At 48.2% G+C, this 13,505-nt stretch overlaps 1 protein-coding gene across 1 annotated transcript in view; it reads right to left on the bottom strand.

Moving 5' to 3' along the window:
- Positions 1 to 13,060, bottom strand: part of LOC125939879 (venom metalloproteinase antarease-like TfasMP_A) — a 50,094-nt gene extending 37,034 nt beyond the window's left edge. The window contains exons 1-4 of the mRNA XM_049655386.1: positions 13,005 to 13,060; positions 9,393 to 9,536; positions 6,928 to 7,082; positions 5,391 to 5,483 (exon numbers count right to left, since the gene is read on the bottom strand). Coding sequence (XP_049511343.1) covers positions 5,391 to 5,483; positions 6,928 to 7,082; positions 9,393 to 9,447 — 303 coding nt within the window. The 5' untranslated portion in view covers positions 9,448 to 9,536; positions 13,005 to 13,060. The remainder of the gene's footprint in view (positions 1 to 5,390; positions 5,484 to 6,927; positions 7,083 to 9,392; positions 9,537 to 13,004) is intronic.
- Between the last annotated feature and the right edge of the window lie 445 nt (positions 13,061 to 13,505).

The raw sequence follows: 13,505 nt of genomic DNA, 5'->3' as shown, positions 1-13,505 counted from the left end.
GGGCCGTAAAGGTCGATGCCGACCCTATCGAAAGGCCGCGCAGGGCAAGGTACAGGCTGAAGAGCGCCGGTCGAGCGTTGCGGAGGAATCTTGCGTTGTTGGCATGCTTCGCAAGCACGGATATACTTTAGGACAAAGCTGTACATACCGCGCCAGTAGAAGCGTTGGCGCAACCTTGCGTAAGTTTTCAGCACGCCTGCGTGAGCACTCTGTGGGTCGGCATGAAAAGCAGCGCAGATGTCAGAGCGCATGTGACGAGGGATTACGAGAAGCCACTTGCGACCACCCGGTATATAGTTGCGGCGGTAGAGCAGGTTGTCTCGCACGGTAAAATGAGAGGCTTGACGGCGGAGCGCGCGGGAGAGCTGATTGGCGGTGGAATCCGACAGAAGGTCGAGAAGGGCAACAATCCACGGATCCTTCCGTTGCTCCGAATGCATGGACTCGACGTTGAGCGCTGAGATAGCGGTGTACTGTGCCGAGAGAGACGCTGTATCGGGGGGTAGAGGAGAGCGAGAAAGGGCGTCCGCGTCAGAATGCTTGCGGCCAGACCTGTAGACCACTTGGATATCATACTCTTGAAGCCGCAGGGCCCACCGACCGAGGCGGCCCGAGGGATCTTTCAAAGTCGACAACCAGCAAAGAGCGTGGTGGTCCGTGACGACATAAAACGGGTGGCCATAAAGGTAGGGTCGGAACTTGGCAAGAGCCCAGAATGTAGCCAGGCACTCTTTCTCAGTCGTTGAATAGTTGGCCTCGGCCTTTGTGAGGGTTCGGCTCGCGTAGGCGACAACATACTCGTGATAGCCAGGCTTCCGTTGCGCGAGCACCGCACCAAGGCCCACGCCGCTTGCATCAGTGTGCACCTCCGTAGGCGCCCGGGGATCGTAGTGCCGGAGAATCGGAGGAGCTGTGAGCAGCTGGCGTAGCGTCTGAAATGCGTCATCACATTCACGAGACCAGTGAGACATGTCGGTGCCAACGGTGAGAAGTCGCGTCAAAGGTGCGATAACGGTCGCGAAATTGCGCACAAAGCGACGAAAATAAGAACAAAGGCCGATGAAGCTCCGGAGGGTCTTCAGTGACGTCGGCTTAGGGAAGTCGGCGACAGCTCGAAGTTTTGCAGGATCAGGGAGGACGCCGTCTTTGGACACAACGTGGCCCAAGATAGTCAAGGTGCGAGCTCCAAAGCGACACTTTTTGATATTCAGCTGAAGACCAGCGTTCTTAAGACATGTCAAAACTTGGTGGAAACGTGAGAGGTCCGTTGAGAAGTCTGAAGAAAACACGACGATGTCATCCAGGCAGCATAGGCAAATGTTCCATTTGAGACCACGAAGTATGTTGTCCATCATGCGCTCGAAAGTTGCGGGCGCATTACAGAGTCCGAATGGCATGATGGTAAATTCATATAGCCCATCAGGGGTGACAAACGCTGTCTTCGGTCGATCGCATTCGGCCATGGCAACCTGCCAGTAGCCAGATCGTAGGTCCAATGACGAGAAGTACTCAGCGCCTTGTAAACAATCGAGTGCATCGTCAAAGCGGGGTAAAGGGTAGACGTCCTTCCGTGTGACTTTGTTGAGGCGGCGGTAATCGACACAGAAACGAATAGAACCATCTTTTTTCCGCACTAGCACAACTGGAGAAGACCACGGACTCTGGGATGGTTGAACGACGCCACGCTCGAGCATGTCATTCACTTGGTCGCTGATTATACGACGCTCCGCCGCTGAAACGCGATAGGGGCGTTGTCTGAGGGGAGAGTGGGACCCGGTGTCGATGTGGTGGGAAACACTGTTCGTACGACCCAAGGCGTGTTCCGTACAGTCGAACGAAGAACGGAAAGTATCTAGGAGAGACAGGAGTTGCTCGCGGTGCTCGAGGGAAAGGTTGGCGTCAACGCATGAATCAAAGGCTTCGGTAGCCAATCGGGAGCTTTTCGGAAATGGTGTCATGGCATCGAGCGAAAGGTCAGAAGAGGAGCCAGGCACGTCCAAACACTCCAACATGTCAATAGGTTCGACACAGCCGAGGCACTCGTCGCGAAGCAGAGTCAGCGGGTATTGGAACGGGTTGTCCACTAGCATAATTGTTGTACCAGCGGCTACGTCAAGAACGGCGAATGGAAGTGGTAGAGATTTGCGGTGAAGAAAAACAGATGAAGGCGTGAACAGTACCGAGGCGTCGGGCGCCGATGGACACAACAAAGCGAGTGGTGTTGAAGTGCTTGGTGGCAGATCAGTATCGGCGGCGACAATAATCTTTAAGGGGGCGGGAGAGGCGGCAGGCAGAGTGGTGTTAACGACAGACAGAGCAACTTCGGCACGGGCACAGTCAATGACGGCACGGTGGCGCGACAGAAAGTCCCATCCCAGGATGACATCATGGGAGCAGGAAGGCAGAACAAGGAACTCAATTGTGTAAACTACGTCCTGAATAACGATCCTAGCGGTGCATGCGGCTGAAGGTTCGATGGGCTCCGTGGTGGCAGTACGAAGTACAAGGCCAGAAAGTGATGTGGTGACCTTCCTAATCTTACGGCAAAGAGTCTCACGTATGACGGAAACCGCAGCGCCCGTGTCGATGAGTGCGAATGTAGCGGCTCCTTCAACCTGTATTTCTATAATGTTTTGCGGCGATAGCGGAGGTCTTGGGCATTTCGACAAGCGTGCAGCTCTTGCCTCCGAAGCTGCAGCATTTAGTTTCCCTCGTTGGAAGGCGGGCGACGACGCATCGGCGATATCGAACGGCGACGCGGTGATGGTGAACGACGGGGGCTGAAGTTCTGACGACTGGTCCAGAAGTTCGGCGATGGGTTCGAATCAACATGTTGGTGGGATGCAGGTACCTGTGGCTCAACGACGACGTCCTGACGCGGCAGGCGACGGCGACAAAAGCGCGCCACATGTCCCGCGATACCGCACGAGAAGCATATCGGCCGATTGTCCCGCGTGCGCCAGGGATCTTGTGGCCGGAAGTACTGAGGGGGCATTTGAGGGACAGGGAGAAGCGCTGGGCGCGGTGGCGGCGCCGAGTAGGGGAGTGTCGTTGGTCTAGGACGCGACACAACTTCAGCGTACGTCAAAGGTGCAGCAATCTGTTGGACTGGTGGAAGGGTCTCTGCAACCTGCTCGCGGATGGCCTGCTGCACGGCTGAGGACAAAGGTTGGACAGGCTCCTGGGTGAGAGGGAGCAGCGAGAGCTGGCGGGCCACCTCTTCACGAATGAAGGCTTTGATCTGAGGCAGGAGAGACCCGTCATCAGCCTGTCCGTGAGCAGTCACCAAACTGGAAAGGGAGGCCACTTGAGGAACAGTTTGGCGGGCGAGCGCTCGTTGCCGGCGTAATTCATCGAAGCTTTGGCAATATGTGACTACGGCTGCAACGGTGGTAGGATTCTTGGCCATGAGCATCTGAAAAGCATCGTATTCAATGCCCTTGAGGAGTTCTTTAATCTTATCTTCCTCAGTCATCGTTCGGCTCACGCGGTTGCAGAGATCTATGACGTCCTCGATGTAACTAGTGAAAGTCTCGCCCGGCTGTTGCGCTCGGTGGCGAAGGCGCTGTTCAGCGCGAAGCTTTCGCACCGCAGGACGGCCAAATACTTCCGCGAATGCAGTCTTAAAGTCATTCCATGTCGCAATGGTTGCTTCATGGTTGCGGAACCAGAGGTGGGCGACACCCGCAAGATAAAAAATAACCTTGGTGAGCTTTGTCCGATCGTCCCATTTGTTGTTGTTGCTCACCCGTTCGTACGACGAAAGCCAGTCGTCGACGTCGGTATCAGCGGTGCCACTGAACACAGCCGGGTCTCGTTCACGAACGGCACCACAGGTGACTTGCACAGTTGACGAAGTGGGTCGCTCACCGGCGTCGTCTGGCATGGTCGTGGGGGTAGCGGAGGGCAGAGTGCGGCTGCGGAGTTCCAGGGCGAGTTGGTAGGATAGTTAGTATACCCAGCACTTCCACCAAATGATATGGGGTTTATTGGCGTTAGCTCCAGCTCAAAGAGCACCCGAGCAGTTCCAGCCAAACGCCAGCGCGAGGCAAAACCAGCGACACCGATCCGTTCGTCTTTCTCTTCCTCACTTCAGCAGCCATGCGACCACAGCGACGCTTGTGCTAACTTCGTCATTACACTTTCAACGAAATAACTAAGCACTATCACCTGGGTAGGAGGACTTATCCTCCACCTCATAGAAAACTGGCTAGACCTCTGTCGTCCACTTTACGCATGCTTCAGACTAAGTCCTATCCCAACCTGGCCATTTTTCATTCGATCACTCCAGAGGCTTTTAGCTCTACTTGCCCCGACTGTGCGGCTGTTAGCAATCTAGAACACATGCTCTGGCGATGCCCCTCGTTACAGGGGCCCAATCGCATCACGGAAGAAGAATGGAGCTCTGCCATCCAGAGCTCAGAACTGTCACGACAAACTTGGGCTGTCCAGAGAGCCCACGATGCGGCGGTTAGGCTCAGCCTGCCCGTCCCCACATGGGAGCGGCCCGCAGCTCTGCCCTAGGGCAGGGCTTCTCAGGACCTATTTAATAAAGTTCTTTGTCTGTCTGTCTGTCTGTCTGCCTGTTTATGTATTTATCTATGTGTGTCTCTGATTCCTGTGAACTTGGATCACAGGCAGCGAGTAGTTCATGGTCCAATGGGGCGCGCATCGGGTTGTTGCGCTGAGGGAGCAGAGTTCTAGGCGAACCTTTGGACCAACTTGGGTCACTGGGTTTGAGTCGCGTGGTTTGCACCGCTCTTCAACGAAAGTGATGCCAACTTGATTCACTGAGTATGTGCCACTTCGTAGATGCCACTCTTCAATAAACCTCTTTGATGCCAATATGATAATTGGGCATGGGCCACTGCATAGTTAGCGCTTTCAATTACAAAGAAAGAAAATTTTTGTTAATGTTTTTTATCCACCTTGCGCTTTTCTTTCTGCTATATTTGTTAAACATTTGCGTTATGGCTATAAATAATTAAGGATGCAAAATAATGGCTGTTTGCCGATGAACACTTAAGCGAACATCGAATACTAATTCCTGCTAATATGAGTAATAATAAATGTGTATCTGCCTTTTGTAGCCTCTCAGCGCCTGTCATCTCACAGTATGCAAAGCCGACACGCGCAGTTTTTCATTCCAATAGTGAATACAAATGTACACACACGTAGACCAGAAGGAAGGTAAGCAAAAACAAATGGCCGAGCCCGTATAGAAGTTATAAGCTAGGTGGGTTCGGTGCTCAACGTTTGTTAAGTCATAGAATATATTGGTAGCACTCTAGTGGGAATACACAAAACACAAATTGCGATATTGCTTCAGTGCTAAAATATAGTCTTGATGCTTTAAGACAGACTGTTTTAACTTGCTTTTCCAATCTTACCACTTGCACGCCACTCTGCACTCGGTCCACAATGAGAGATGACATATGCGTGGTATCTTGATACAAATTCCGTTCGAGCTCTTCTCCGTTGAACTAATAAAGAGACAATTTACGCAAAACAAATGTGAGCAGAAGGAAGTCTTCCGTTTCTCATAACATGGCGGGTCCATGACCTGCACGCCGTGTATTTTCTCGGCTAAGCGCAGGCTTTGTGGCGGTGACGCGAGATGGCGCCGCAAAGCCTGCGTTTGGCCGCGAAAATTCTTCTTGGCTTAACTAGAGTGCCTTGACCTAGTCTCTGGGCATTAGCAAAATTTCGTCCGTACCCGTTTCGGAACAAATTCTCAGTAATTATTGGTCATCTCGTACCATCTGGCTGTACTCGCTCGCGGGCTATACCGAAATACTGGGCAGTTGGGCGTTACGACTGCAAGAGTATGCATCCTGGTCTACGCTTCAGCACTGAAATCCCTGATCATACATTTCACCTGTTCACACTGCTCGATGAAACCCTTTACATACGGTATTTCCATTCCGATGGCGCCCAACTACTCTTGGTCGTTTGTGTGTACCTTCGGCCCTCGGTCCTACAGCTACTCTACTATGTACCTTCAGCTGGGCATGTAGGCGTTACCCGTACGTAAGACCGAGTCCGGCGCTGTTTTCACGTGTGTGTAAGATAGCTGAATATTTGTGGGAGTAGTAATATACATAACGAATTTCCTTACTTATAACCTAAAACTACTGCAGATTACAATGGTACTGCAATAATTGCAGTAGCTTTCTTCCAGCAGGATGTATGTGTAGGTACATTACAACACAATATAAATATCTGTTGCAGTTTTTTCTGTGATAAAATAGACGTTTTGAACGAAACTTTCGCCATCTTTTTCATTGGCATTGCATTGTTTCCTGGGTCCCAATTACCTGTCTATTGAGGGTTCCACACAGAAGATTTCGGAAACCTAAAGTCGGTTTCACTCAATGAACTTAAAGAATTTTAAAGACTGTCAGTAAATATTACACATTCGAGCAAAAACTAGTGAAAGTTCAGATGCCTGCTTTTCCTCGACATACTTCAGTTCATTGAGTATAACAAAGAAAACCCGCCTACTGAGAACCATAATGCGTGCTTTGCCGTCACTATTTTATTAACAGGTGCTTTCCTCTACCATAGTTATTTTAAGATTGTCTTAATGGGTTTGCTAATAGTTACTGCTTCTAACGTTCTAAAATTATGTCATAGCAATTAACGTTAGCATTCCTAAACTAGTTATTACTGTACAGTACTATCGCAGCTAGAAAATGATGTGACGATAACAAGCACGCACTCGAATATTTCTTAAGCTAAATTGTTAGGAACGGTATCTTCACATCGGGGCCATCGTTCTCAGTTATGACCTTTTCATTTAGCGGGGAATATGTGTACAATATTTCTCGTGTAAATACTCTTTTTTGGGGGAAGTGTGCATTTATAACTACTAATATATTGTGAGCAGTTTATAGCAGATTGCTGAGGTAATGTTAGTTTGCTTACGATAGTTGTGGAATGTTCAAATGATGAGACAAACTGTAAATGCTTTGTCAATATAGAGCTCTTTTCGAGAGTGAGGATCAGGCCAGGATGAACCTGCAACGTAAGACGGCCATCGTCTGCCCTGCTTTCCAAAAGTTTTGGATACACCACAATGCCTGCAAGAACAAAGGAGATGTGTTGTTTACTTATCTTTCCAAATTTTGTGAACATTTCGTCAAATAGTATGTTTTTTATAGTAAGCTTTGAACATTCGTCCTTTAATAAGGGCGTGAAATGTTTTTTGACCGGTTTCATGGGGAAAATTTTAAACCACAGAAACCAATACGAGCTCGTGGGAGTAAAACAAATTGAACAGAATTTCTAGGCTGTATATCTCATAATCTCAGGAAAGTGTCTTGAAATGGCATCAAGTCTAAGGCTTCATCATCATCATCATCACCATCATCATCATCATCATCATCCTTTTTATGTCCATTGCAGTACGTACGAAGGCCTCTCCCTGCGATCTCTTTTTTACTCTGGCCTTGCGCTACCTGAATACAACTTCCTCCAGCAAATTTCCAAATTTCATCCTCCCACCTGATTTTCTTCCCTCCTCTACTGCTGTTACCTTCGTTTGCCGCCCATTTTGTAACTGTAATGGCCCACCGGTTACCTGCGCTATGGAATACATGGCCTGCCCAGCTCCATTTCTTTCTCCTCATGGTAACTAGATTATTGACAATCCCCGTTTTTGGCACCGGCAGAATGCAATGATAGCACACTTTTGTTTTGAACGACAGTGGTAAGCTTCCAGTCATTATTTAGTGATGCCTGCCGTATGCAGCCCAACCCATTTTTTTCACCCGAAGATTACATTCTCATCATCAGAGTCCCTTGTAAGTAATTGACCTAGGTAAACGTACTATTGTACAGACTCCTGAGGCTGACTGGCGATGCTGCATTCTCATTTCCTTGCAGGCTATTGAACAGTACCTTTGTATTCTGCGTATCAATCTGCGACCGTACTCTTAGACTTTAACGGATAAGGTCCTCAGTAATTTTTGACTACGTATCCCCAGTGTTGCTGAACAGGACAATGTGGCCAGCAAAGCGAGGGTTCTCGAGAGTCATATTCGCCGTTTATTCTCACTCTTACGCCTTCCCAGTCAAGTAGCTTGAATACTTCTTCTAAGCATGCAGTGAATAACGTTGGAGAAATCGTGTCGACTTGCCTTACCCGTTTCCTGATAGTTAATTTGCTGCGTTAATTGTGGAGAACAATGGTAGCTGCGGAATATTTGTAGATATTTATCGGATACTCCAACATGACTCCTGTACTCCTTCATTACTCAATGCCTCCTTGACTGCGGATATCTCTACCTAATCAAATGCCTTTGGCATGTTCTATGAAAGTTGTATAACGATTGATTGTATGAAGGCTTATTGTACTCCGAAGACGCGGAGCCATATATCTGGTGGGTCGGCGCAGTGACGTTGCGGCTTAGCTCCGTGTATGCGCAGCCGCGGCAACCACTCCGGACGGTGCAGTGACGTCATGGCTCGGCAAAGCTAAGGAAAAGCGATGCGGCGCGCGCGATGACGTCGCGGCTCACGCAGCTGTAGCGAGGCTCCACGCGGTCGGCGCAGACGGGGCGAATTATTGCTAGAGGACGCATGGTGACGTCATCGCCAGGCGGGGATCTTGCAGCGTACTCTCGACGGACCATCCTCGAGATTATACAGCTTCGCTAGTTCACAGGGGTATGTGTCATTGCGCTTGGAACCTTTCTGCACTACCTCCAGGATCGGCCCAGAATTATTGTTGGCACTACGCGGTCTAACCAAGAGCTTAAACAGCTCTGCTGTTAAAAAAATTCTTTAAAATTTATCTGGTACATGGCGGAATCGAATCTGTGCAAGGTGCAGACTTCGTCGTGGCGCCGACAGGTTGCGCGGCTAGTTAATTGCTAAGCGCGACATAGTACCCCTTGTAAATATACGGGCTACTAATTACACCTCTTGCATGACTCGTTCTTGCGGTGGCAATAAGGTGCGTAGCTAGATTGCTTCAATCTACGTTGCTAATTGCATTAACGTCGACAACGCTTGTGAAATGGGTTTCCTGAATTTTCATATAGGAACTCAAAAGCCTGTATTCCAGAATATTGTGTGTGCTTTACAAATAAGCGTGGGTAAACTGGTTTGTGTAGGTTACAATAGGCGGCTAGAAATTCATACTATTGAAGAAATAATTTCGAGTTTTTCAGCACCACGCTTGGATGCAATAAGAAATTGTGCTACTGGTGATTACTCTGTTGAATATTAGCTTCAGGTACAATGAAGTTTTATGAATTTAGGTTGATTTTTGTATTTCGTGTAATACCGTTGGCGGAGCTGCGTGCAGCGTGGAGTAAGTTCAAGATACCCAAGTGCATCAAAATACCTCGGTGTGCATTTACAGTTGAAAGCACGTGAATACTTACTTGCCGAAGACATGTGAAATAGAATAGGCATAAACGCATAACACACTGCATTCATTGTTCTCGTTACTTTCTCTCTATATTGTTGACGAAACTCTCTGAGCCCTTGGCCAAAGAAATCACAATCCGCAGTCCAGTTTTTCGCTGCTGGTGTAAAGGAAAAAATACATTTAACCAGATTCTACTCATAACGCAACATATTATTTACTCTCACTACCTCCAGCGAAATGAAGGTTGCTTGCATTGAACACTTAAAAGGCAGCGTCAATGAAGTGCAACGGCGTACGTGCTACCAATTGTTTACGAAAGTAGCTGAAAGAGTATGTGAGTGAACTACGCACAATAAGAGATGAAATGTTGTTACATTTAAGTATCTATTGTTCGCAGGGCAAAAATGTGTTAATGATGGGCGTTACAGAAAAAAATTAGGGTTTTATCGGGAACTAAAGCAAAATACTATTTTTGCAATCTTTCAGATTTACTTACTATCAGATGCATGCACAATTTTGCCACTTGCAAGGAAACCTATAAACTCAAATCCAACATTTTATTAGATCCAACCTTTATGATGATTTTGTGAGACCCTCCTAACCTTCGCTTTTGGCGAAGTTGTGCCGCGCGTCAGAGAAAAAAACATGCCATCGCCCAGCCTGCTGAGGCACCTCGCCCGCTTTATTCCTACATAAGGTCTATGGCACAATAGGTCTTCGCTTTGCGCAGCCAATGCTTGCATATTTTGCTCGGCTTCGGAGTAAGACGCATAAGTGCAGAGACAATTCAGACATACACACCTTTGATGGTAATGTAATGCGAAGGAAAGGATTGTCAACCCCACGCCTTAACATCTATTCCCTTGAAAAAGCACGAAGTTTTGCTTTGTACTACTACAGGCGGAAAGACATCACGGCGGAAAGACAGCAATGTATCATTTCATCGCTTGACGAAAGACGTAGAAGCCGTAGTCGACCTTAATCATACAGCGACATATATAAGAAATTTGGGCATTGGCAAAAAGGTGACCGACACTATGCTGGTTTCTTCAAAACATTTTAAAAGCGACGATGACTTATTCTCGTTGTGTGCACTATTGCTTCCATTTGTAGCGTTAGCTACACTGGCCTAGCCAAGCCCGTTTCGCGCGGCACATCAAGAGCCGTGCTGCGCATGCGCAAGGATCCGTGATGTCACACGGCTTGCGCACCGGAGCCACCGTAGCCGGCACCTCTCGCGCACTCCGCCGCCGCCGCGCGCGACTCACCGCCGCCGGTCTGCGCATTCCAGAGGAGTGACGTCGTAGCCGTGGTAGACGCACTGGCGCCGGCGCGCGCTCGCTGTGCAGTCGCCGTCTGACACTGCGCTGGAGCCGCTGCGCTTCTGACTGGCGTTTGCCAGTGTGGTATAGCCATGGAGAAGGAGAGCGCAAATGCTGCTCAACAGCGCAGAAAAACGGAGAAGCTTGACTCATCGGATGCCGAAGTAGTTGCCTGGCAATTAGCGGTTGAGCGTAGGAGATAACCAGGAAAGCTAAGAATAATCAGCTGAACCTTTGCTAACGCTACGTATATCCTGGCATAGCCGAGCTAAGCCACTGCAACTTTTTTTTATAGACCCGTTTAGTACAGCAGTTTGTTGTAGAGAAACGAGATGGTGCTTTCGATGGCATGCCGCACGTTGCCTCAGCGAAAGCGCACGAATACGAAACCATTTCCGCTTCTGCCCTGCAACTGTGCGATCAGCTGCCTGAAATGCAACTGGGTGTTCACTAACGCACTGTGCTCCTTTCATGCACCAAAGTGTAGAACGGTACAGGCAAGACGTGTGCGCTAGGTAACCGCAGAAATACCGACTGGCATAAAAAAAAATGAATGAAACTGTATGACGAAGTCCACGGACCGCTGCTTCGTAAGGACTGTCTATGTTGCCATCCCTTCGCGATTCGCGGCTTTTCCTCGAGGGTAAAAAAATTCACTAATCTACCGGCGCCGTATTGCTAACCTCGAAAGAAAGGACTTACACCTCGGAAAGTCGGCAAGAATGTGTTCCGCTTGTTACACATTGACAAAGGTAGCGGCGCCGCTTCAAAGCACAGTAAGTTTCTGGCACATTATCTACACACATCCACCCCAGTTTACTCGCAAATTTACGCAAACTCTTTGGCCAACGTATCCAGAATAATAAATGGGTGCCTACATGAATCAATGTGCCCAAGCGGGGGTTGCAGCGACTGCACCGAAAACACACTAATGTTCGAAGCCTAACGTTTCTTGACGGTTTACAGAGTAAAGGAGTGACTAGCGATAGTGCGTCTTTGCTACAACTATAACCAAGTAAAGAAAATCTTCTTTTCGAGCCGTCTGCGGTGCAAAAACAAACATATCTCAATTGAGCACACCCACGAGCGATTAGGGAAAAAATAAACAATCATATAGTGATCCCACCGTAGAAACTTACTAAATAAGAAACTGGATAAGACCACTGCCTCAAATTGTTTACGAATAAAGAACAACTAGCAAAACACACCGATAATCACTTAATTCGTAATGGGAAAGTTTGGACAGCCTGCATTAAACTTGTAACACCGCTTTTAGTACAAACACCCCACACGCTGTTCGCACAATTTAGAGAAGGCGTAGTGAGCTTTGAAAGCGCTTACTTATCCGCTGAAGTGTTGGCCAAAACTTCGTGTCGCCTACCGAGTCACCGCAAACGATAATCGCGGAAACAGAGGTTTTCTGAGCTGCACCGGGCCGTCACGCACATGTATTTGAAACACTCAGGCAACGGAGGCAGCTGAGGCAAGCAATGAATGGGTCACCACGTGATCAAACATAGCGGCTCCCGCCTCTTCACCGTGAAAAGAGCTTATTCTTTTAAATATCATGCGGACCTTTGAAATCGTGTAGTGAACTTTTGTTTAGGCAGGCACTTTATTAATTAAACATAATGTGCGCCTAAGCTTTATTTCGTTTTCTATGTTTGGTTTGTGCCCAAGTCTTACCAGTGCTTTTGGCAGGAGTAATTTTCTCACTAATGTACTTTTGTCCGCAGCCGCGGTAGCAGTGAGCGATAAGTAGCTCGGAAGGTCTGAAGTAGATCGTGGCACGCGTTAAGCCGTGAGGCGACATATCGTTTTGATACCATGATCTGCTTCTGTTGTGCAAGCAGAAGATCCTTTTATCTCAGTTAACCTGATGAGTCGCCAATTTATCTGCTGGGAATAAATTTAGAGACAAAACAAATAGCCCCGGTTCCGGATTTTGAGCACTCGATCTGCCCATCGCCTGGCTATGACTCTGCACGCAGCTAAATTCCGTCCCAACTGGTTCAATTCGTTTCGAAGTCACGCATTTAAACTCATACAAATCACTTGGCTCAACACAAACAATCGTTAAATATCGAAAACCTGTTAGAAGAAACGTAATTTGTCCCAGTTGGTTGTTATTTACTTTTCAAATTGTCACGCCTCGCGGGAGTTGCCACGTCTGCTGTGCATCCGCGCCCAGCTGCTACTTGGAACGCTGCTTACTGCGAACACGAACATGGATCAGTCATCGGACGCACACAACCTGATGACGTGGATTAGTGAGAGACAGAAAAAGGTGCACCATTACTCACAAACACATCTCTCATTTCCGATGATCCCGAGAGAGACTTATGTCTTGCGAGTGTTTTAGTCCCGTATTCTCCGTGCACAATATGCCTGTCTACCTTTTTAAAGGTCAATATATACGTGACGGCCTGTATAATGCAAATAGCTGTGGGATATACGGCCCCACGTGTCGCTATGCGGAGTTTGCCATTAAGGTCAAGTTTCTGACGCGTAGCAGTAAAGCAACGTCGCACACTAGCGCTTGCACAAACGCTAGCCTTCTTTAACCTCCGGCTCACTTGAAAGGCCATTTCTCTTTTAAAAATGCGATGTAGGTCGCCGAAGAAGCCGGTCGTTTCCACGCACACTACCTATTTCCGTTGTTTCCACGTTGAGATTCTTGATATCTATTAGTGCAACCACGTCGAACCGGTTTTACGAAAAAAAAACTGTTATCCGGTTATTCGATTCCCCGGTTATTCGAATGGGAAAACCGAATAACCGCAGTGATTGATTATTGAGTTGTT

Source organism: Dermacentor silvarum, chromosome 9 (genome assembly GCF_013339745.2).
Source record: "Dermacentor silvarum isolate Dsil-2018 chromosome 9, BIME_Dsil_1.4, whole genome shotgun sequence".
In the NCBI taxonomy this organism is placed as follows: Eukaryota; Metazoa; Arthropoda; class Arachnida; order Ixodida; family Ixodidae; genus Dermacentor; species Dermacentor silvarum.
The sequence above is the reverse complement of the archived record's forward strand: the minus strand, read 5'-3'. Positions and strand labels throughout refer to the sequence as shown.